This window comes from Engraulis encrasicolus, chromosome 3 (genome assembly GCF_034702125.1).
Source record: "Engraulis encrasicolus isolate BLACKSEA-1 chromosome 3, IST_EnEncr_1.0, whole genome shotgun sequence".
In the NCBI taxonomy this organism is placed as follows: Eukaryota; Metazoa; Chordata; class Actinopteri; order Clupeiformes; family Engraulidae; genus Engraulis; species Engraulis encrasicolus.
Genome location: NC_085859.1, coordinates 27,097,298 through 27,122,684, shown reverse-complemented (window position 1 = coordinate 27,122,684; position 25,387 = coordinate 27,097,298). Strand labels below are relative to the sequence as shown.

The window sequence follows — 25,387 nt, the reverse complement described above, 5'->3', positions numbered from 1 at the left end:
CTCTCTATCCACATTTTGAATTTCCAGAGGTAGACATTCTTAGCTGCAAACTTACTGTACTTTGGTCGTACTATTAAATATTAATGTATTATTTAGTAAATATTCATGAAAAGATTACATTTGGCAATAGGTAGCACAGTGTCAATGAGCAGCATAGTTGCAGTACCTACTCTGGCCACCATTACACAGTGCACCTTTACAATTAAATCATGTACTGTATAAAGTGTTGTGAGGACACTTTGTAATTTGCATTTGAACCAAAGACTCAGGAGCCAACAGTGTAGTGTTCTGGAATTTTTTATTTGATCAAGAACACTTTTTTCCCCACATGTACGTGTACATCGCAAACTACAAATACTTTTCAGTAACATGCTGCTGTTACATGCATCACCTCATCCTAAGCAATAAACTCTCAGCACACCCAGCACAGGTTGCATAGTCTTGTGCTATCCTGCATCCAGTAGTCCCATAATCATACATAACTGATGTATTGATGCTGACTGTCATCTCAGCTGCAGAAAGCAAGGTCTTTACTCAAGACTGACCTTTAATCAGAACGGCATTACTTGTGACCTTGAATTAAGCTCCATTCCTCTCCCTGATATTATTTAGCATTCCATTCCCCCTCATCGCTATTGGTGTAATTTAACCCTTATTAATTCCTCCCCTATGTGTTTGGGCAGGTGTGGTTTGCATGGCTGGTGTTGAGTATGGAGTCTATCTTCGAGGAGGATTCCCAGCTGAGACGCTGTGTGGAACACGAGCTCCTATCCAACCCTACTATCAACCCCGACCAGGCCCTCAAGGTGAGCTGCGTAAAGCTACACACGCACACGCACACGCACACGCACACACACACACACACACACACACACACACACACACACACACACACACACACACACACACACACACACACACACACACACACACACACACACACACACACACACACACCATCAACCCTCAACAGGCACTCAAAATGAAATGCATAAAGCCAGTCATATACACACACACACACACACACCATCGACCCTGACCAGGCCCTCAAGGTTAGATCCATAAAGCTGGTGGTGTGTTATACGCACCATCTATCCACCATCTTCATGAGGCATAAGCCAGTGACGTGTCGATATAAGTTACCTGTCAAGCTGAGCTACCGAAGCCATTACAACACACCACTACAGCAGTGCCCCTGGGGGTTCGGCTCAGGGTTTGAGCTATGGTTTTGTTCAGTATTTTTGGGGGGTGAGGGACTTTTTTCCGACAGGACAGTTTGAGAGCAGACAGGAAATGAAGGAGAGAGAGCGAGATATAGAGTTAGGTTTGGGAAGTGATCGAGGTGGGACTTGAACTTGGGTCCCTATGGGTGCACAAGCCTGTATATGAATTGGTGCCTTAAAGTTCTGCGCCACAGCATCTTTAAGTTTGCGTGCTGGTAGCTCACCTCGACAAAAGCAGCCCATCTCGACAGTCAGGATGTCGTCCATTTGTTATACACGCCATCCGCCACCTCCGTGACCTGTAGACTGACAATATCATTAATTACCCTGTAGCGCCTGCTTGCCTCTGCGCGCATGTAACTTAAGACCTCAATGTCGTCATTAATGGCCCTTTTGGTTTTCATGTTCAGGGTTCATTTACCATCCTACCAGCCTGGTTTTGCTAATCATAATCAGGATGTGATCAGTGGAAAAGGGGGTCAAAGGGATGTTGCTTGTGAACTGTGTGTACTGTATGTATGTGTATGTGTGCACGCATGTGCTGTATGGTCTGGTTATTGATGTGTGCTGTAAATCACTTAGTGCCATGAAGCATTCCACTCATAAATCAGAATGATCCTCTTAAGGTTTCCAAAGTATGTTTTTAATACGGTTTTTCATAATGATTTCAGTTATGCATATTAAGTTGGATAAACGTATACACTAGTATAGCACAGTTGTGTTGGGGTTGGTAAGAAGCTGTGCCAGAAATGGGTCTGGGCTAGCCTGATTATCATCGACGTTCAAATCTCTTCGAGTCTTGGTCTGACCAACAGCATAACAATTAACATTTCCCAAATGGCATGGTTGACCCGCCTCCCTTGGTTTGCTTATGGTTGTTTGCTTACCGACAAAGTGGGAGGAGTTCCCGTAGTTTTGGGAACTCAGAAAGTACTTGCATTGCTCTTGACCTGACTTAGGTCTGGGCTGGAGTGCAGCTACAGTATTTCACAGTCAAATCTTAAACCATTTCCTAATTTAAACCAGATGTAGGTCCAAAATGTCAATTGGGTAAATGCACAGAATGCACACCGCTAGCTCATTAATTAATGTACCTTGCCTTGCCGTTTCACCTGATCATTATCCATTGTCCCTCTCTGTTCCAGAAAGCTCAGGTGCGTCTGAAACTGCACGTGGTGCCGTCACTGCAAAGGATGATGGTCTACCGCTGGGCACAGCAGGCCTTGGCCACGCCTGCTGACCACCCGCTCCTGCCCCTCGTCTGGCAGAAGTTCCTGCAGCTCTACCTGCGCCAACCTGGGCCGGAGTTCGGGTACGCGCGCACACACACACACACACACACACACACACACACACACATACACACATACACATACACATACACATACACACACACACACACACACACACACACACACACACACACACACACACACACACACACACACACACACACACACACACACACACACACACACACACTTTTAATATATACGTATGTAGCATTTAAAGCACACTACATGACCTTAGCTTGGTAGGTGGGCTAATTGTGAAGATACCAAGTTATACAGGTAGAGGTTTACATGTCAGAACAGAACATTGACTTTCTCAAGATGACTGGGCCACTGGTTGAATGTATCTAATGTCTTATCACAATGCATTCCAATTAAATGTCAGTGTGCTTGGCTTCTGAATATAATAGGGTACTGTAACGCATCATCCAGCTTCCAGGTGTGTCACAGTAGGACAGTTTGACTGAAAAGGTAGAGCTGAAATGCACTGCAGCTTAACATTTTGCCTTTTTTATTATTGTATTTTTTAAGCTGCAATGTGATCCAGCTCCTCTGCCTCTGTTTCTGACTCCACTTCTGCGTCTGTCTTCCAGGCTGGAGTCCAAGGGCAGCATCGGCCGGCGCTACTTCCACACCTCGGCCCACGCCGCCCTGCTCAAGGACCTGACCCAGCGCCTGGTGGAGGTGTCGGACTTCCACCACGCGGCCAGCAAGGCAGTGAAGGTGCCCCGCTCCCCCAGCGAGATCCCCAGCCCGGGGGACATCGAGTCCCTGCCGGGTACTCCCATCACCCAGTACATGACCTCGCCAGAGCTCCACATAGAGCTTGTCAGGTACTGTGCAGTATCGCCAGAGATTCTTTAATAGAGATATGCCAACATAATAGGTTTCTATGGGCACCTAACGCGACCAGGTTCCGGTCTGCCTAAAGGGGTGTGTCATAATGCTCCTACAATGAATAGAACAGTCCTTAGGTCTGCCTAGGTCTGCCTAAGGGGGGCCATAATAGAACCAGGAAACAATGGGCTAATGGAACCTCTCTCTCTCTACTCTCTCTAGTATCGCTGGGCTGGCATATGAGATACGGCATCAAGGCGAATTAAGCTTTATGGATGTAATGGATTGCTGAGCCACAATAGGCTGGCTTTTAAATGGACACTGAATGAAAATTCTAGAATGATGATGTGTCTGTTTATGCATGTACATGAATTGCCTTAACTGGAATGACAATTAATTTGAGGCAGTAATAAAATGCATTAAAACAACAATAACATTGCAGCAACTTTTCAGTTCAACTAAAATCTTCCATGTATTTTTTAAATGTAGATCATCGTGACAATATTACCCAATTTAAAAATGAATGTTTCTTCCTCTCCTGTTCTAATCTGGTTAGTCTAGTCGTGATTTCATGAACCCAGAAATGTTGAGTACCCTAAAGTTTTATTGCAGAAATGTAATCTATAGGCAAAATGAATTGGATTTAGCTGGGTTGCACTTTTGGTTACATAATTGACATACATATATTGTTAAGCTAAGACTACTGGTGAATAGGCTGGAAAAAATAAATCGTAGATATCACCTTGAAACTTTCTCAGTTGATTACTGACAATAAGAGAAGAAAAAAATGTATTGGATGTTTTTTGTATTTTGATGTTTGGATATGCAAATGAGGGTATGCATCATTAATTATGCACTAATTTGCATACACATGAAATCAGCTTTGCATGGTAAAACCAGACTCAAAATTATTTTTCTGTGGGTAAAATTTGTATATTTCAGGGTTGAATTAGTGAAAAGCCTCTGAGGAACCTGGTCAAGAAGATGTTTTGACAGGGATAGATTATAGTGGAGTCTGTTAAGGGTTTTACCGTTACGGAAGTGACAACAGCACCAGACTTTGCATGGTGTTTCTTTAGGGTATATGTAGTAATTCTAGCCTAGGAGCCCTCTGAAAAAAACTTTCTAACATGTCATTTGAGTGAGTCTGTGCTTACATGCTTGACAGCAAATGTAACATTGTGAACAATTTGAGAAGATTCATACTTGGCCTGAATTAAAATGAGTATTTCCCACACTAAAACTAAGGTGAGAATAGACTGATGCGAATGCTCACTCAGCAGCATACTGAATGGGGAGATGTCAGTGCAACAAGGTGTCCAAGGTAGCAGCTTCTCCATCCTCTAATTTCCATAACATAGATATTTTTATTTGCATGAGATAGAGTAGGGGACAAGACCTCTCCATGTGTGTGAATAACCCATAACATCACCAAATTCTACATCTTCCCAGGTAGTATTGTGCATAAAGAGAGTGCATCTGAGTCATTTTTTAAGAATGGCATTATGATTTACTCAATGTATATTTTCAGTTGAAATGAAATAAAGAAAATTATTTCTAAGTAGGTGTTCAGTAAGTAGACAGAAGTAAATGGATTTCTTTTTTCAGAATTTGCAAACAAGTCCTCACCTAGTAGCCTACTTGTGTTGTATTACCGTTACCCTCAGTGATCATTGAGTACCTCAATTGCTGCTTCAAAACTGACAGCTCATGGACAACCTGAACCGTAGGTCTTTGCCACCCTTACTTATAGGGGACATACCAATATAAAGCAACAATTCTCATATGGCATATACTATAAAGGTGAACCATTACTCATTTTCTTGATATGCAAGGCACACACATAGTACAGGAGGAAGGATGGCCAACCATGCACCACAATACAATAGTACAGTAGCATACAGTACAGTGCAGCACAGTACAGTACGGTAGAGTATAGTAGAGTAGAGTACAGTATAGTATAGTACAGTACAGTACAGTACAGCACAGTACACTAGAGTAGAGTACAGTACAGTACAGTAGAGTACAGCACAGTACAGTGCGCTAGAGTAGAGTACAGTACAGTACAGTACAGTACAGTAGGTAGTACAGTATGGTACACTAGAGTAGAGTACAGTACAGTACACTAGAGTACAGTACGGTACACTAGAGTAGAATACAGTATGGTATATTACAGTACAGTACAGTACAGTACAGTACAGTGCACTAGAGTAGAGTACATTACAGTATAGTACAGTACGGTACAGTAGAGTATATTACAGTACCGTACAGTACAGTACAGTAGAGTAGAGTACAGTGCAGCAGAGTACATTGCAGTACAGTAGAGTATATTACAGTTCATCACACTACAGTACAGTACAGTACAGTACAGTACATACAGTACAGTATAGTCTGACTGACCACATAGCCTTCACCATCTCCATATTCTGTTTTGACACTCTCTTCAGCCTCATTATCTTCTTGGTATTCATCCTTATGAACTATGAATGGTTTATTTTTGTTGTGTAGTAAGATAAGGTCCCCCCAAAACTTTTTAAATGGTGTGGTGAGGGATGCAAATTATTGATTTGTGTCATCACAATGAATTGATAAACGATTAATTGAGACTATTGTATGATATTTGTATACGTAGCTCTTTCGAATTTGTTCACTGTATGTAGGCCTACATGCAGGCTACAGCTGTTTAGCATGAAACACCTAATTCATCCATCTACGGTACCTGTCAAAACTGTCTCTTGACCAGGGTCCTGGAAAGGTTTTCACTAACTCAATCCTGAAATATACATATTTTATCCACAGAAAAATAATTTGGAGTCTGGTTTTACCATGCAAAGCTGATTTCATGTTTATGCAAATTAATGCATAATTGATGATTCATTCCCTCATTTGCACATCTAAACATCAAAATACAAAAAACATCCAATACATTTTTTTCTTCTCTTATCATCAGTAATCAACTGAGAAAGTTCCAAGGTGATATCTATTATTTAAGTTTTTTTGCCTATTCACCTATATTAGGCTTACCTTAACGATATATTTATGCTAATTATGCAAATTGCCCAAAGTGCAACTTTGGGCAACCAAGCTAAATCCCCTTCATTTGACCTATAGATGACATTTCTGCAATAAAACTTTAGGGTACTCAACATTTCTGGGTTCAGTATAGGGGCCTATGGGGATCACGACTGGACTATGGTTGGTTTGTGGTGATTTTACTCCATTTAAAATGGTGTATTTCCTGTTGTAGGCTGTTTGCTGAAATTACGGTGACGGTCAATCTATAATGTACTGTGTTTCTCCTCCCCTGTTGTAGGCTGTTTGCTGTGTTTGCGGTGCTATTTAGCCAATCTATAATGTACCGTGTTTCTCTCCTCTCCTGTTCCAGGTTGTTTGGTGTGTTTGCGGTGTGGCTGGAGGATGAGAATCTGCAGAAACATGAGGTGTACCTGCCCTCTCTGCCTAAGCAGTACGATGCTCACAAGCTGGCCAACATCATGCAGAAACAGCAGGTACGGTACTAATGCATAGCCTCCCTGCTGATGTGGTGACCAATCCACAAAGTCAAATACAGCAAAATACATGTACACTTTCTAAATGTATTCCTGTGAAGTGTCAACTGGTTTCACATGTGTATCTGTGTATGGGTGCGATGGAAGTCTTCCTGGGCAGTCCTGCGCTGGGTGCTTGATCTGGTGACCTCACTGCAACCCTCTGGCAAGGGAATACAGGTGCGAAACCGCTGAGCTCAAGGTGCTGGCCGATGGCTCAGTCGCTGTCGCATCTGTATGAGGATTCGGGAGGGAGGTGTACTAACGCTCTACCGTCGCTACATGCGTGCCGCATCCGTGCCGCATCCATTACACTCAAACCCCCCCCCCTAAACTTCACTGCCGTCCCGGTCTACGGAACCAGTGTGACCGGTTGGCTTAGGTACCACTCGGAGCTTGTATACACATCACAGAGACTAGCAGCTGGGGTCACAAGTCTCCCCTTTGATTGCTTAGAAATGGTAGCAGACGGAGGACACGGGCACTAATAACACAGCTGCTTCGTGTGTGTGTGTGTGTGTGTGTGTGTGTGTGTGTGTGTGTGTGTGTGTGTGTGTGTGTGTGTGTGTGTGTGTGTGTGTGTGTGTGTGTGTGTGTGTGTGTGTGTGTGTGTGTGTGTGTGTGTGTGTGTGTGTGTGTGTGTGTGTGTGTGTGTGCTGAAAAGTAGCATCCTCCGCCCTCCAGTTCTTCACCATCTGCTGTGTCACGGAAGACGGCTGAGTTGTAAGTGAGAAGGAAAGTCACCGGAGCATCTTGGATGTGGAAGATTTTATTTGTTTAATTTAGAGCGGTGTGTTTGTGTTGGTGCGTGGGCTCATAATGTGATGTTATAGTGGTCATTTAGATTCTGATGCAGTAATAGTGTCGATACTTTTGTGCAATATACTTGGGGATACATGCATTCACAACTGTCTGAATTGCAATGGGGATACAAAGTGATCGGTAACACTTTATTTTAGGGATACATCTATTAGCACTAATACACACAATGTACCTGTATAAGTAACTTGTAAGGCATGTACAAAGCAAAATCAAACATTTGTTAGGCATGTATTCACAAATATCTTGTTCATGCACAATAAGGGATTTATTACCAATTTAACCTTAGTAAGGACCTAGTTGGCCTTAGCGTTTGCTTAGTACATGCCTTACAAGTTACTTATGCAGGCATTAACATTGTATGTATTAGTGCTAATAGATGTATCCCTAAAATAAAGTGTTACCAAGTGATCAGCTATTTTCAGTAGTCTATGCACAGTAAAATGAGCATGAGCAATTACACATAAAACATGGCAACATTAATGCAGCGGAGCAGACTGACCGTATTCCATATCAACGATAGGCAAATATAAACAATATATTGCTTGTAAACATACAAATGGTGCTACACAGCTATTAATAACACAGTTGCTTCACAAGGATCTGGGAAGTGTGGTCAGAACAAATGAATTATACTAGCTTGCTGATCAGAGGTGAAAACCTGCATGACACTGTCTTTATGCATGCATTACAATATTACATTACATTATAACCAAAGCTACAATACGTTTAAAAGCTCCATCTTAGATTCCGAAATCAACACACTATGACATTCTACGACTTGTGCACACTTAAAAGCTTGTATAGGATGAGTTCTCCCAGACCTGTCATGATCGAGAGTGACCTACTTCGTCCAAGTTCTGGAATGCTCTTAACAGGCCGCACGCCTGTGCCACCACAAACTGGGGCTACCCATAGAGGGCGACATTGTACATTTTAAAACAATTTTCGAACAAGAACGTATGTACCCTGCTAAGGTCTATTCATACTTTTTATGTTTGGTAAATTGCGTACAGATTTCTGTACGTACATTCTAACCTTCACCATGTATTCAACTATTGGTTAGAACATTCTACGTTCTACGGGGTACGTTTGGGCCTTACACGGTCATGTGTGCGTTTGTGTGTGCATGTGTGTGTGCACCTGCGTGTGTGTGTGTGTTTGTGTCTGTTTGTGTTTTGTGTGTGTGTGTGTCCTCATGCTTGTGTCCATGTTCCAGGAGGTGTGGATGGAGTATATGGACATTGAGCGTGTGCAGTATGAGTTGAATGAGGTGTTGAGTCTGTGGCAGCGGGTGAAGACCGAGCCGTCCTCACTCCACCCCGCCGCCAACTCCATCTTCACCGACTTCATCAACCCACAAGCGGGTACGTGCTCCCCTAGAATCTTCAATGAACTCTATAGTTTTGTAGCTGACCCAAAAGCAGCTGTTTTCCCTTACACTATTAAAGTGATACTGTCCCATTTTTGGAAATAAGCTCATATTACACCTCCCCTTGAGTTAGATAATAGGGTTTTACATTTCTCCTGTACTTTCAACCGTTTTATGGTTATAAGAGTGCAAATTTTACCTCCAAGCTAGCAGTTAACATTGAGTCCTATGAGACCAGTTAGCCACCAGCTGGTCTCATAGGACTCAATGTTAACTGCTAGCTTGGAGGTAAAATTTGCACTGCCATATCCAGAGAACGGTTGAAAGTACAAGGGAAAAGTAAAACCATATTATCTAACTCAAGGGGAGGGGTAAAATATGCTTATTTCCAAAAATGGGACAGTATCACTTTAAGCCTTCTGTTTTTTGGCATGCTGATACTGATTTATATTATGAGATGAACTGACATGGTCGACATAAGCATCAGAGAGAAGAATTTCAGTACCCTCACTCAGTGCCCCCCAGTTGTGTGTATGCATATGCATACATTATTTGGGTTTGTTTAGTTTAGTTTAGTTTATTTAGTTTAGTTTATCTTATTTTACAGGGGCCATGTACTAGACAATTCTAGTACCAGAGTTGGCTCAAAAGGTAATTTACATCTGTGGTCCCTGGGCATTAATTGGTGTTTGTGTGTGTGTGTGCGCGCGTGTTGGCAGCGAGGGAGCGCATCCTGACCAACCTGTGTAAGCATGATGCCCCCCAGGCGGCGGTGGCGCTGGTGCCCATGAGAGCCCCCGTGCCCGACGTGCCCACCGCCTGCCTCTCCGACGAGGCCGGCTCCACTGCACTGCTCCTGGAAGCCCTCACCAAGCTACAGCACCAGGCCAGGTAGGTCCAACTTCTCTACACCCCACCCCACTCCACTTCACTTCACCTATGCCAGGTACTGTAGGTCCCACTAACCTACCCCACTCCACCCAGGCCAGGTAGGTCCAACTTCTCTACACCCCACCCCACTCCACTTCACTTCACCTATGCCAGGTACTGTAGGTCCCACTAACCTACCCCCCCGCCCACTCCACCTCAGCCAGGCCGGTTAGGTCCCACTAACTAACACCCCACCCCACCCCACTCCACCCAGGCCAGGTAGGTAGGTCCCGTAACCTACACCCCATCTCACCCCACTCCACCCAGGCCAGGTAGGTAGGTCCCCTACATTCCACCCCACTCCACCCAGTGTTAGGGATGATAAAATGTATCTATCCATGCATTTACTCTGCCCTCTTAACTGTGGAGTAATTGAAGTCTAACTGGTGCCACAAACTTGAAATGACCGTGTATGTGTTTGATATAGTGTTGCAAAGCATCTAGTAAAGTAGTAGCCTCTTTGCACAGATGGGCCTGTTCACTCATTGCTGAGAAGACTACATTATAACAACATTGCTATGACATTACTGTGAGTCTCAAGCAACATTGATCATTGACTTGATCATTTCAATTGTGTTGACAGTAAGGTTATAACATAGGCTCTGCGCAAAGGGGTTAATGTTCAAAATCAGCATCTCTTTTCATTTCAGGCTTGCAGCGATGCGTGAGACCCAGCAGGTGGCGCTAGACAGTGAGCTGCTGGAGGTGCTGCCTCAGCTCTACTGCAACCGGCAGGAGCAGATCACCATGACGCTGGAGTGCAAGGGCAAGGGGGGCCAGCCCTGCCAGGGGGCCGCACACCTCTCCGCCAAGGTCAGAGGGCACGCACGCGTGGTAGCACATACATAGACCCTCAGTCAGCACGCACGCACGCACACACACACACACACACACACACACACACACACACACACACACACACACACACACACACACACACACACACACACACACACACACACACATACAGTCACTCTCATAGTCACACAAACACATTGCTAACCTAGGGACCATGCATCGACTCATTATAATATGACTAACTCGTAATGTTCCGACAATGTCCATACGCTGTTTCATGGACCGATGGTGGCTATGGTGATGGAGGAAGCTGTTTGCCAACCAGAAGGTTGCAGGGTCAAGCCCCACTAACCCCAAATTGCTCCTGGTGGCAGGGTTAGGACTGGGTACCGAAATTCAATTCTTTGATGGAACCGAATTAAAAGCTAAGGTTCTACTTGGCATCGAAACGTGCCTTGTCTGTCGGTTCCACGTTTCGGTTCCTGAAGTCTGACTGTCAGAGCCATCAAATGTGTGTTTAAGCACGCGGCCATTTCAGCCAACCACAAGTGTCACAAACTGACCACGCTCCTCCTCTTCCCGTTTCGCACCTCATTTAAACGATTGATAAGACAGCTGATTTTCAACCAGCTGATTGTACTAGGCTACTTGAGAAACAAAAACATGCCGTCGAAAGCGGGGCTATATTTCAGGAAAGTAGGCCTAGATAAGGAAGGAGCGCGCTGCAATATCTGCGATAAACTAATATCATGCAAGAATTTGCGTGCAGAGAGTTGCAGCATCTTTACAACCGCAACACCGTCAACCTCAACTATGCCTGCTGCAATACCGTCAACCTCAACCATGACCTCGACTCTTCAGGAAGATGTCTCTGACTCCTTGGAAACATGTTTTTCCATGAAAAGAGCTAACTTAGAAATAACTGGTTTTGTGTTGGGGACGTACAAATGTAGCATATTTAGACCGTCGGTTTAATTCGAGGGAACAAAGAACACAGCCACAAAAAAGATTTCCTCTCTATCCGGCTGGAGAATAACGCCATTGTTTACTTGAAGTAGCGGCCGCTTAAGGTTAAATAACTGTGGATTGAAAGAACATAAAAATGTTCCGTAAAAAACTTTAAAAAGCTAAGAATCTCAGCTTTTGAACAAGCCCTAACACATGTCTGTAGGTCTAGGTTAAGGAGATCGCTGGCTGTTAGGAAAAAAATGACGAGATAAAAAAAAAATGGTTGGAAAGCGCTATTTTTTCCACTTGCAACAGCGGCCGCTTACAGTTCAATAACTTTTGATTGAAAGAACATAAAAACGTTCCGTAAAAAACTGTAAAAAGCTAAGAATCCCAGCTTTCGAACAAGCCCTAACACATGTCTATAGGTCTACGTTAAGGAGATCGCTGGCTGTTCGGGAAAAAATGACGAGATAAAAAAAAAAGGTTGGAAAGCGCTATTTTTTCACTTGAAACAGCGGCCGCTTACAGTTCAATAACTTTTGATTGAAAGAACATAAAAACGCGCCGTAAAAACCTATAAAAAGCTAAGATTCGCAGCTTTCGAACAAGCCCCAACACATGTCTGTAGGAGAAGGACAGATTGTTTTTACCACTAGAAAGTGGCAATCTTGGGTCTCTGTTTTGGTAAGCTGTCGACAGACTGGGTAGCGTAGGCTACATAAAAAAAATCATGTCAGGCACGCTTGACAAAGGATTGGTACCAGAAGTGAAGTTGCACCGTACAGCAGAACAATTTTAATCAGACATGAGTAGGCTACATTTATCAGTATCAAAACCGTTTATTATACTTGCCAAGCCATGCCGAGAGGACAACTTGCAGCATGCAATTAATCATGAATGCTGTATAGAATTAAATGCCTTTAACCCGCCATTGCTTAAGTCACAATGAGCGCCGCCTTGTGGCAGGCAGGGAAACTCATAATTTAGAGACCCGTTACGCCATCTACTGGCCACTTTGGGTAACTGCAGGTTTAATTCAGGGTTTCTAGGAACCGAAAATGGAACCGTTCTGGTACCGGAACCGAAACGACGGAACCGGAAATGGAACCGGAACCGAAAATTGTCAATCAATACCCAGGCCTAGTCAGGGTGGTACCCTGCGTGGCAGCCACTGCCACCGGTGTGTGAATGTGAGACATACAAATGTCATACATATGTCAGACATACATGCAAATCGCTTTGACAGCTCGAAGGAGTGGAAAGGCACTATATAAATGCAGTCCATTTACTGTTTACGTATGGTGTTAAATGTGTATATTTATGGTGTTACATGTGCATATGTAGGGTGTGTGTTCAATGTCTGCATGTGACGTGTGTGTCTCTCCTCCCCCAGTATGAGGGCATGCATCTGCAGGAGCCAGTGCAGACTCAGATCCAGTCCCTGAAGAGTGACATCAAGCAGCTGCAGACCGACGCCATGAAGCCCCCTCCACAGAGCGTGGCAGAGGCCGCCGTACACACGGAGAACTTCATCACGTACGCTACTCAACTCCTGACATTTTATTACACCGCAGAGCATAGTCGAGACCACTATACATACAGACGCTACAATCAACTCCTGACATTACATTACAACACAGAGCCTAGTATAACACTCTACACACAGAGAACTTCATCACGTACAATACACTCAACTCATGACATTACATTACATAGTATAGCATAGCAGAGTCCGCCGTACACACAGAGAACTACATCACGTATGTAGAGGCCGCTGTACATATAAAGAACTTAATCAAGTACGCTACATTCAACTCCTGACAAAAGATCTGGTTTTACCTGTCCAATTGGGGAAATCAGTCACGTCCTTGAATTTGAACAGGTAAAACCAGGTCATTTGGAATATGTGGCCGTGCAGTCTAGTACCTTCTGAATCCAGGTTGCCCATCACTGGTTACACTCAACCTCTGGTATTGCATTACACGACTATCCTGGTTTTCGACTGAAGGTGTTGCGTCACTAGGAGGGCACAGCCTGGCTATTACATGACATAGCAGAGGCTGCTGCACTGTACACACTAACAATTTCATCACTGTGAGGGGCCTTCGTTCTCACCATCCTCATCCTCATCCTCTGCTCTGCACCCTCTTCTCATTTCACCTCTTCCTTATGCTTATCCTCATCTCTTTGGCACCATCATCACATCATTTTCCTCTGCCTCTTCCTCTTCCTCTTCCTCTTCCTCTGCCTCTTCCTCTGCCTCTTCCTCAGCTTCTCCTCTGCTCTCCTCTCCTCTCCTCTCCTCTCCTCTCCTCTCCTCTCCTCTCCTCTCCTCTCCTCTCCTCTCCTCTCCTCTCCTCTCCTCTCCTCTCCTCTCCTCTCCTCAGCCTCTCCTCTCCTTTCCCTCAGCCTCTCCTCTCCTCTCCTCTCTTTTCATCTGTGGTTTTTAAAGCAAAATGTAAGATATGATTTCCTTAGGAGCCGAGACATCCCATTTCTACCCACCACCATTTAACACCGTAAAAAAATGATAATCTCTGCAATAGTTGATGGTTCCCTTTTAACACTAAAGTGATTTTGGCATGTCATCTCCTTCACAGTGCCTTAGTGAACGCCTTCAAGCTGCAGTCGTCTCCGGCGGTGCAGAGGGTGGGCATCGCTGCCTTCTACCAGGTGGTGTCCTTCGTCTGCGAGGACACCCTGCGCCACCCGCCCACGCGCCAGTTCTTCTCCTCCTGCGTGGAGATACTCGGACAGGTAATGCATACATTGCTACTGTGTGAAGCTGCCACACTTTTGTAGTGCTGTACTATAAATAAAGTTTCAAGCAAATTAACACTCACTTCATATACAATTAGACGCATAAACATTGTTAATAAATGTTGTGTGTAATAGATAATGTAAGGTCATAATCTAATTAAATCTTTTACATTTAATCATCTAATTCATTGTTAAATAATTAAATTCAGTAGTGTATTGGCGCATCGACCACAAAAACACAAAAACGCCTGACTTTCCTTCCTCTGTGCTTCATTGAATTGTGGTCCTATGGTAACGCATGGGACTGCATGATTCTGATCAGTCCTAACCGACTGCCATGAAATTTGCTTTCAGCACAGTTTGGATCTGTAATGCAGATGTGACCACGCACTGATGACGGCTTGATAGCCGAAACGCGTTTGCTTTTGGACATGGTGGTAATATAAATAAATAATGAGACGCAGTTTGTGAGTGCAGATTTTTCTTCCTTAAGTTGATTTTATCGCGCACCCAAAGACTTTTGTTTTTTCCAAGAAGTTGAGCTCGTCCTTTGCCACAACTGGATCTGTAATGCTGTCTTTCTGATGTGTGTGCTCTCCACAGGTGTTTATCCAGGGTGTCCAGACGGAGTGTGGCCACATCCTGAAGACCATCCTCCAGAAGCGACGCCTGTGTAACCTGCTGTCGCCCTTCTTCACGCCCAATGCCTCCCCTGGCCAGCTGGTGGCGCTCTACGAGGAAGTGGTCAACGCCCTCCACACCGACAGTGGAGACGTCATCTTCATGCTCCTCACTAAAGTAAGAGCTGACAAACCCTCGAACACACCAGGGGTGCATTTCTCAAAACCATAGTTGCTAGCTACGTTAGCTACTTTGTTGTTTGCAATGCAATTTCCCATTGGCAACTACTAACTGGTTAGCAACTACGCTTTCGAGAAACGCAGCCCAGAGGAGACCTAAGCTACAAAGAACTGTGGTCTCTGGACTGTGGACTGTGTTCATAGCAAGAGCAACCCGAGCGACTGAGTCCAAACACAACCGTCACTCAAGTCACTCAAATCATCTCTTGTCACCCAAATCGCTTTTGTCTCTTGTCGCCAGTGACTCCATACAAAGGCAATTACTTCCATTGTCGCCGCAGTCGCTCTAGTCGCATCTGGTGTATTTATGCCATTAGACTTAATGTTTGCCATGTTCACCCAGCCATTCGCACACATACAGCAGTTCACCAAGTTGCAGAATGCTTGGATATTACTCAGTCAGAGGTGACTAGGGATGCACCGATACCACTTTTTTGAAAACCGATACAAGTACGAGTACATTAATGTGTGTACTTGCCGATACAGAGTATCGATACCGATACCTTTTTACCACCAAAATACAATGAAAATATGCATGGCCTTGTTTTTGTCCACCTGTGATATTTTTATTGTCCATTTCCATGTAGATTTAAAGTTTAGTAAATGTATGAGGTGGCACTTTTTCCCATGTTGCTTTCAAGTCCACAGAACGTGACAAGATTTTGCATTGTTTTGTGTAATAGCAGTATCGTTCCTGGTATCGGCAAGTGCTTGACGAGTATGAGTATGAGTATAATGAGCAGTATCGGGTGCCGATACTGATACCAGTATCGGTATCGGTGCATCCCTAGAGGTGACTAATCTAAGTGAAGTAAAATTCCTTCTGCCTACTCGCCATACCAACAGTATCTAACTCTAAGGTGTGCAGCTCTTGAAAATAAGGTCTGTTTTATCTGTTGGGATATTTATGAACCTGATAAGAAATCCCAATTGGTGGAGTTGCACTGGTCCTCTCTGAACCCCAAAGCCTAATATTGCTCTCTCTCGCTCGCTCTCTCTCTCTCTCTCTCTCTCTCTCTCTCTCTCTCTCTCCCATCTCCTCCTCCTCTCCAGTTTGACCTGAGCCAGTGGCTGCTGGGTGCCCAGCCGGTGTTTGCGGAGCGTAGCCGGCTGATGGAGCTGATCCACCTGGCCCTGGGGGCCTGCGGACTGGAGCCCGACGCCGAGGTCAACATGCCCTTCAACCTCTTCTGCAAGCACTGGACACGGCTGCTGTGCCACCAGTTCCCCGACCACTACAGCGACTTCCTGCGCCTGCTCATGCAGAGTACGGAGAATTTTTTGTTGTTGTTGTTGTTGTTGTTGTCGTCTTTTTGACGTTATTTATGATAGGACAGTGAAGGTGGTGACAGGAAGAGAGTGGGGAGAGAGAGAGACGGGGAAGGGCCGGTAAAGGACCTGGGCCGGGAATTGAACCTGGGTCAGCCGCATGGTAGACTAGTGCCCTACCGGTTGGCCACGGCAGGGCCAAGAGTACGGATGATTTTACACAGTACAATCAAAAATAGTCTAGTGGCGTATGATACATCAAGCCCATACTTTTCTGTGATCTATTATGACGTCAGCAGGGCTTTTTCTAGGAATTTTTGGCATGAGGGAGCATCATGGCAGGTTGCGGGGGGTGAAGGGGGGAATTTACTAGGGGCGCTCAAAAAAGTAATTTATATATATTTTTAAAAAAAAGTATGAGGGTGCACCCGCGGAGGTATGAGGGTGGAGCGCCCCTATTTCCCCGTTCAGAAAAAGCCCTGCGTCAGGTGTCGGAGACCTCTTTAGGAGTCTTTTGGTTGAGGATAAATGAAGTTCCCCTTGTGCTGTAGATGGCAGTAGCGCACATCTTATGCAAGCCGCCACCAAATATCATTCTACTAGTATTGTAATTACATCTGTGAGAGTACTTCTACTTCTACTTCATACAACTCTGCACACTCCTTTTCTAATGTGTGCGTGTGTGTGTGTGTGCGTGTGTGCGTGTGTGCGTGTGTGCGTGTGTGTGTGTGTGTGTGTGTGCGTGTGTGCGTGTGTGTGTGTGTGTGTGCGTGCGTGCGTGCGTGCGTGCGTGCGTGCGTGCGTGCGTGCGTGCGTGCGTGTGTGATGTTGATGTTGATGTTGATGTTGATGTCGATGACTTCCAGGTTCCTCTGAGCAGCTGCTGAGCCCCGAGTGCTGGAGGTCTTCCCTCAAAGCTCTGGGCTGCTCCGCATCTCCCCACAAGAAGTCCTCCCCCCTCTGCCGGACCTCCAGCGTCTCCTCCCCCCTCTGTAGGACGTCCAGCGTCTCCTCGCGGCCCAAAACCTCCTCCAGGGCCTCCAGTAGTAAATCCTCGCGACCCCGCAGCACCTCCTCCATCGCCGCCGTGGTGGCCCTCTCTGTGGCCCCGTCTCCATCCCCATCTCAAACAGCCTCCCCCACTCGCTCACGGCCCTCGCCCATCTACCTGTCTCCACAACAGGTATGCACAGCTCATGCATACAGCACAGACGGTACATCCCCCTGCCCGTTATGTAGGCCTACAGCCCTACACATTTGCTTGCAAGTCATTTAGGCGCTGAAGCGAAAAAGAAAGAAGTGAAAGAAAGATCATGGCGCTAGTGTGTGCTCACCGCCAGCATACACTTTTCATCAGAAGGAGCCTTTGCTCTAATAAGCAAGACAAGACAAATGGTGGATCAAAAGATGGGCGTTTTGAATGTCGTCTTAGCTATACAATTTTCAGTTGCATACTGGTTATGTTCCATTAAACTGAAATAATTTCAACTTTAATCAGCTGTGTAATGTTACATTATGACACTGATAAGTTAGAAGAATTGACAATGAAGGTTAAATAAAAAGGGAAAAATGAAAAAGATGTTCTAGTTTTTTTGTCTAATTCCAACTTTGACTTGGGTGCTTTTTCCTCAGGTTGACGAGACGATCGAGTGGCTGTCCAACTACTTCCTGAAGCTGCGACTGTCTAAGGGAGACTTCCGCAGCTTCGGCCTGCTGTCCAAGTGGGCTCCCTACGTGGAGGAGGTCAAGGCCTTCATGGCCTACCTGGTCAACTGCATCATCAACCAGGAGGTCAACAACTGTGCCAAGGAGCCGCTGGGCAGCCCGCGACTCCTCAAAGGTAGGCTACAGTAAAGTGCCAAGCAAGAATCGATGTTCAAGGGTTAAATTCTCAGTTTTGTTTAATCTCTGCTTCACCTATTTTCATACTTCTCCATGGCACAGTGCGAACAATACTAATACCAATGAGAGTCCCCTTTAGCCTTTTATAGGCACCATGAGGGCACCTTTTCCCAAAAAGAGTTTTTTTTTGCAAGTCCCTTGGGCTTGAATGGGCCAAAGCAGTAATTAGCTTTTTCAATCTTGAAAGATGAACATCCAAAATCATTTCAGTTCATTGATCAACTTGCAAATTCAAATTGCTTTGCCACCCTTCATGCACCATAATGAGGAGCGGTCCACCTCTGTGGTTTAGATAAGAGATAATCAAACTTGAAGCCTAGAAGTTGACTGGGCATGAAAACTTCTACTGTTACTTTAAAGGTTGTCTGCCCTCCTCAGTAGTCTCATGAGCCCATGTTGTTGTCCGTGTAGCTCACTGATTGGCTGCATGGCTTCAGCTCTACTTGTGCCCACTCTAATGTTATGTGGTAATGTTTTTTTATTGTTTGCGTTTCAGCTCTCCAGGACCTACAGTCTAAGATGGCTAAACTCTTCAAGCCCTGGATCCTGGTACTCGACACTGATGATGCCAGGTACACTTTCACCATTTACAATGTGAATGCCATGTTGCTCTTTCACTGTTAATATTGTAGACAGTTCGATGTGTCTTGCAGAGCCAAAAGGCTGCTAATCAGAACTGAGTTAAAAAAGTGCTTTACTACTTTGTACAAACATGTCAAAGCTGTCACCATATGATTTGATCATATACTTACGTGTAAACACAATGCACTTACTTATACCGTACACACTTGCGAATTATAAATGATGTAATTGAGTATTGTATGGCTTGTCCGTTATCAGTAATCCCCGCTGCTACCCCTGGCTTGAGTCGGACACCGTGACTGCCACTGGCATAGTGTCCCTGTATGCCCAGCTGACCGACACCCTGCATGAGAAGTTCAAAGGTGAGACCGACACAACGGGAAGTCCCCACCATCACACACATAAAGAGCACAACATGCATTTCTTTCATCCGGTATCCTGACTACTTCTCTACGTAGTCTGAGGTCGTGAAAATAGACCAGTGTGTTTGTTTATGTATGTGTGTGTGTGTGCCTGTGCGTGTATGTGATTGTTTTTTTTTGTATTTTGGGGGGCCTTCTGGCCTTTATTATTACAGGACAGAGGAGAACAGACAGGAAATGATTGGGAGAGAGAGACGGGGGAGGGCCGGGAAATGACCCCGGTCGGACTCGAACCGGGGTCCCCGTGGGCATGCAAGCCCAAATATGGGGGGCTCAGCGCGCTGCGCCACAGCGCCCCTGTATGTGTGACTGTTAGGGATGAAAATTATCGATTAATTCATTAATCATTAGTTGATAGTCTTATCGATCGACTTACGATTAATTGATAAGCGGCGTTTCCCCCCCAAAATCTCAATGTTTCTCGGAAATAAGCTACTAAATCTAAAAAATGTAATAAAAATTGTACATAAAATACTACATTTAAATTAATTCTATTTCAATTCTTTAATCTAAAGGTGATTTAAATATTCCCACTATTCACACCCCTCTTCACACACACTCTTCATATGCCTATTTCTCCTGGGTCTCCTGTCAGTTGAATTCTCGATTAATTGCGATTAATGTTTTTTTAATCGATTAATGCATTGCTCGATTAAAGTCGATTAATCGATTAATCATTTGCATCCCTAGTGACTGTGCGTTCACACATGCTCATTAATCTGTCTATGTATTTGTTTGATAGATCGTTTGCTGCCAGGCCAGAAGGGGGCACTGTGGCTGCACCTGAAGCACTACTGTGACACCTGCACGTCGCCCAAGATGCCGGAGTACCTGCTGTACGCCTACCACAGCGAGTACAAGCTCCTGTTGTGGAGAGACCTGCACCCAGACCAGGCCCTCATGACACACTTCTTCAATGTGAGAAGCCTTCCTGCTTATTATGAGTTATGATATATTGATAAGAGATCAGAGATGAGAAGACATGCGTTATGAGGTCACTGCTAGTTGTAGAGACTTAGGTGATAAGGATTACTCTACAAAATAATAGTAATGTTCTTTTCATGCATAGAACTAGAACATGTGTGCCGCCGCAAAATTTGACAATCCTTAAATGTCAGGCGGTCTATGCCTGGTCTACGCCTGGTCATCATCAATGCATGCCCAAACCTTCATGATTAAAAACTGTTTGTTGGAGCATACTCCAAAGACCCAACACTTGACACATGCTTAAAGCCTTAACGGTTGGTGCTTTTGACTGACTCTTGCGTGGCAACCCCAAGAAATGCTTCCTGTTCCTGGGCGCTCTTCTGTGCTAGGTCTTCCATCCCTTGTTAACTCTCTCTCTCTGTCTCTCTGTCTCTCTGTCTCTCTGTCTCTCTGTCTCTCTGTCTGTCTCTCTCTCTCTCTCTCTCTCTCTCTCTCTCTCTCGCTCTCTCCAGGTGGAGCGTGGCAGCCCCAAGAGCTGCTTCCTCTTCATGGGCGCCCTGCTGTGCCAGGTGAACTGGGTGAGCGTGCTCAGTGAGGCCCTGGGTCCCCAGCCGAGCCCCGAGGCCCAGACCATGGTGGTCTACCTGCTCTACATGATGATCTTCCTGGCCAAGGAGGACCAGCTGCTCAGCAAGCCTGTGAGTGACCCATCAGTTCTTATCCAGAGTGATCTATCTATTTACTTTCTCCTGAGACGTTATTATGTAGTTACTGTGTGTTATCATGTACAGTACCAGCTGCTCAGCAAGCCTGTGAGTGACCCATCAATCCTCATCAAAGTGGTCTGTCTTTACTTTCCTCTGATTGCTTCCAGAGTATATTATTATCCAGACTATTGCTACTGTGTGTGTGCATGTGTGCCCACTTTCTCAGGTGAACCCTAGACAATTGGTGCTGTACGGCAGCCTCCAGAGCTGGTGTGGGAATGTGTATGTGTATGTGTATGTGTATGTGCGCTTTGAGTCAACCTCATAGTTGTGTGATACTCTGCTATATTAATCAGGCTTGTACGAAATTCCGAATTGAATGAATGTGAATTCAAAGTAATGCCATAAAATGAACACTAGGTGGCGGTGTTCAATGTACTCTCAATGGATGGTGTAGCTTAAATTCAAAGAAATTCAAGGTAATGACACCACCTAGTGTTCATATTATGGCATTACTTTGAATTCAAATTCAGTCAATTCTGAATTTCGTACAAGCCTGATATAATAAATACATGTTGTATGGTATTGCATTGTATTGCTTAGGCGTTATTATGTAATTAAGCGGGCTTGCGGAGCAAGGACCATGCAGAGCATGGCCCTTGCAGAGCAAGGCCCGTTTATAGTAATCTCTAAGTCCTGTTTCTTCCTGTTTTTATTATTGGTCTTGTGCAGGGCAGCAGTAAAATAGAAAATGGATCTCCTCCTAGGCCTTTCGAGATAGAGACACCGTTCAAACACTAAAACGACCGGCTCGGCTTGGAGATCGCGTACAGTTATAGGCTTCTCCGTGTCTCTTGTCGTTTTCCCGTTTTTGGCGATTTTGTGAAAGCCTGGGTCTCCATTGAAAACTATGTTGGAACCTTCATGAACCAAGGTTCCGCCACTCTAGAGATTAGAGTGTAGGAGGCTTTTTCGGTCATAAAACATCAACACTTTCACCTAGAAGTTTAGTTGACGCGTTGTTAGCGAGCTCTATGGGATGTCTCCAAATTGTCAAAGTTTCATCTCCCAACTCCCAATACTTTTTAAATGGCAGGTTTGTAAAAAAAACAGTCCTGGGTCTATGGAGAATCCCATTCTTTCGAAAAGTGCATTTTTCAAGAGATCAGCGCATGTCCCACACGGAGGTCCATTTGTGCCTGAAAAATTTAACCTATAAACTTCATTCAAAGACTGTTAGAGAGATCACAAGCATGACTCCGATCTGTGAAAAGGACACGTGCCAACTCCTTTTAGTTTTTTTACAACGATGTTGTAAAGACAAAAAAACTCATTCTCATTTTCTCCCCAGTTTAGAGCTCAATACTAAATGTCTTTCAGTCAATCACAACAGGTGCAGCCAATGAAGTGTTCCATTTCAACTGTCACTGTCTCAAGATTCCATTCTTAACGAGCAGGTGCGAGCAAGCATTCTAGAAGTGTATTGTTCAGCTCTGCAATGCAATGTAATATAGTCTTGCTGGACTACGCATGACAACTAGCTGCTTGGCTTAGTGGTAATGCATGCTGCTTTATTAGAGATATGGGGGTGGAGGGTTCAAATCCCACCCGAAGCCATGTTGATTTTCTAAATTATATCATATGCAGTGTTCCTTGGCCGACTTAAAATGCCATGTATATCATTTAGTATGGAAGGCAAATGTGCTGAATTACAGATATTGAGGTTGGGGGTTCAAAACCCAGTCAAAGCCATGTTGATTTTCAAAATTATATCATATGCAGTGTTCCTTGGCCAACTTAAAATGCCATGTATATCATTTAGTATGCATGGCAAATGTGCTGAATTACAGATATGAAGGTTGGGGGTTCGAATCCCAGTCAAAGCCATGTTGATTTTCAAAATTATATCATATGCAGTGTTCCTTGGACAACTTAAAATGCCATGTATGTCATTTAGTATGAATGGCAAATGTGCTGAATTAGGGATATGGGGGTTGGAGGTTCGAACCCCAGTCAAAGCCATGTTGATTTTCAAAATGATATCATATGCAGCGTTTCTTAGCCAACTTCAAATATCATGTACAGTATTGTATGTCATTTAATATCAATCGCAAAGGGGCTGGATTACAGATATGGAGGTTGTGAGTTCGAATCCCGCTCGAAGCCATGTTGATTTTCAAAATTATATCATATGCAGTGTTCCTTAGCCAACTTAAAATACCATGTATGTCATTTAGTATATCCCCAAAACGCAGAGCTACAACACTTTCAAGATGGCTGAATCCAAGATGGCTGAATTGTTTGGCCCATAACTTCTGACTGGGTGGATGGAGTTTTTCCAAGATTTCTTTTAGCTTTGTTTTCTCAATAGTACTTTGTTTCATCTCTGCCCCAAAAGGCAAGCCCGCTTCCAGCATTTTCTGTGAGAATGCATTTCTAGTTACTGTATGTTATTATATATCGGCTGTTCAGCTAGCCTGTGAGTGACCTATCAGACTCTTAATGTCTGATATGCCTGAATCAGGGATGGATATTACCAGCCAAATAGTAGTAAAGTATACACACGGTAATTGATAATTGGGTGACTGATGAATTGCACATTTTTTGTCTATGGTTATTTTCTGGGTGCCAGAAACACCTGCATACCATCCCAGATGATTCACAAATTTATTTGTGTTAGGTTTGACTGTTTCAGTTGCTGTATTTTCAAGCGCTCTGTCTGCTCAATGAAGAACATTTCGATTTTTACGTGTTAAATTGATGTAGGTAATCTACTGAATGGTTCTGCTCTGCTCTGCTCTCTTCTCTTCTCTTCTCTTCTCTTCTCTTCTCTTCTCTTCTCTTCTCTTCTCTTCTCTTCTCTTCATCTATGACTGTGCTGATTGGTTGTCGTGTTCTGTGCCCTCAGGATTCGGCCCTGCTGAGTCTGCTGGGGCAGTCCAGCTCTCTGCCCTGGCATCTGGTGGACCAGTCTGCCTATGAGAACGTGACGGGCTACGTCAACACGCACTACCCTGCCGCCCTCATCCTCAGCCACGACGCCTCCTCGCAGCTCGTCATACAGCTCCTCAAGATGGCCGCCGGCTACGGGGCAAACCTGGAGGCCAAGCCACACAAGGTGAGCTAGATACCGAATATTACAGGATACTACCGTAGTTTACAATCCCTGTATAACAAACCTGGAGGCCATGCCACACAAAGTGAGCTTGAGACTGAGCATTGCAGGCCGTAGTTTACAACCCCTGGAGGTCAAGCCACACAAGCTGAGCTACAAACCGAATATTACAGGTTACTACAGTAGTTATAATCCCTATAGCAAAAGACTACACAAGGTGAGCTGGAGACCGAGCATTCCAGGGTACTTCAATAGTTACAATCCCTATAGCAAACCTGGAGGCCAAACTACACAAGGTGAGCTAGAGAGAGACTGTTCATTACAGGGTACTACCGTAGTTACTAGTTACAATCCCTATAGCAAACCTGGAGGCAAAGCCACACAAAGAGAGCTTGAGACCGAGCATTACTGGACGCTACCGTAGTTTACAATCCCTGAAGGGCAGACCTGGAGGCCAAGCCACACGGGGTGAATTATAGGGATTGTAACTAGAACAGCTAGAAAGCCAGATTGTAAATAGAATAACTAGAATAGTTACTTCTTTCTCTTTGAAGGATAGAGTCCTATATCAGTAGGAAAGATGCTGGAGGTGCATCCTTACAAAGGTTGAGCTAGAGACAGTGGATGGACACCAGATATGTAAACTGTTTGCATCCACCAGTTACATGCTGGTGGAGTACGAAAGTTGCCTGGAAGATTTCTAAGACGACTGATTCACTTTGAATGTCAGCCAGCTAAATGTAATACAACACAATGAAGTATTATGTGTCAAAATATGGTACAGTGTGTTGATATTGGTGGTGTTAACGTTTTTTGTCAAAAGGACATGACTGTGAAGTGCCAGGCCTTCCTGCGTCTGATGGTGCAGTTCCTGACGGTGCTGGACCAGAACGGCAACATCAGCCTGGCCTCTCTGGAGCTGGAGATGGAGAAGCTCCTGGAGTGCATCGTCATCTTCAACCCTCCTGGTAAAGGCTGTTGTTTACATGCTTTTAATCACTTCTGTGCAAATTTTGCTTAAGCACAAAAAATCAGTAACTTTTCATGCAAATGTTCAGGTGTATTAAGACAGG

General features: G+C 44.6%; 1 protein-coding gene across 2 annotated transcripts in view; it reads left to right on the top strand.

The window, feature by feature from the left end:
* epg5 (ectopic P-granules autophagy protein 5 homolog (C. elegans)) overlaps positions 1 to 25,387 on the top strand; it is a 55,564-nt gene that overhangs the window by 23,416 nt on the left and 6,761 nt on the right. The window contains exons 24-43 of one of the 2 annotated variants that reach the window (XM_063195104.1): positions 684 to 806; positions 2,369 to 2,535; positions 3,109 to 3,348; positions 6,738 to 6,861; positions 7,009 to 7,080; positions 8,939 to 9,086; positions 9,811 to 9,982; positions 10,672 to 10,834; positions 13,164 to 13,306; positions 14,371 to 14,527; positions 15,134 to 15,328; positions 16,444 to 16,657; positions 17,526 to 17,842; positions 18,292 to 18,499; positions 19,058 to 19,133; positions 19,402 to 19,505; positions 20,308 to 20,483; positions 21,005 to 21,190; positions 24,108 to 24,317; positions 25,138 to 25,282. In XM_063195104.1, the coding sequence (XP_063051174.1) occupies positions 684 to 806; positions 2,369 to 2,535; positions 3,109 to 3,348; positions 6,738 to 6,861; positions 7,009 to 7,080; positions 8,939 to 9,086; positions 9,811 to 9,982; positions 10,672 to 10,834; positions 13,164 to 13,306; positions 14,371 to 14,527; positions 15,134 to 15,328; positions 16,444 to 16,657; positions 17,526 to 17,842; positions 18,292 to 18,499; positions 19,058 to 19,133; positions 19,402 to 19,505; positions 20,308 to 20,483; positions 21,005 to 21,190; positions 24,108 to 24,317; positions 25,138 to 25,282 (3,340 nt within the window). The remainder of the gene's footprint in view (positions 1 to 683; positions 807 to 2,368; positions 2,536 to 3,108; positions 3,349 to 6,737; positions 6,862 to 7,008; positions 7,081 to 8,938; positions 9,087 to 9,810; positions 9,983 to 10,671; positions 10,835 to 13,163; positions 13,307 to 14,370; positions 14,528 to 15,133; positions 15,329 to 16,443; positions 16,658 to 17,525; positions 17,843 to 18,291; positions 18,500 to 19,057; positions 19,134 to 19,401; positions 19,506 to 20,307; positions 20,484 to 21,004; positions 21,191 to 24,107; positions 24,318 to 25,137; positions 25,283 to 25,387) is intronic. The other variant, XM_063195105.1, reaches the window with a different exon arrangement.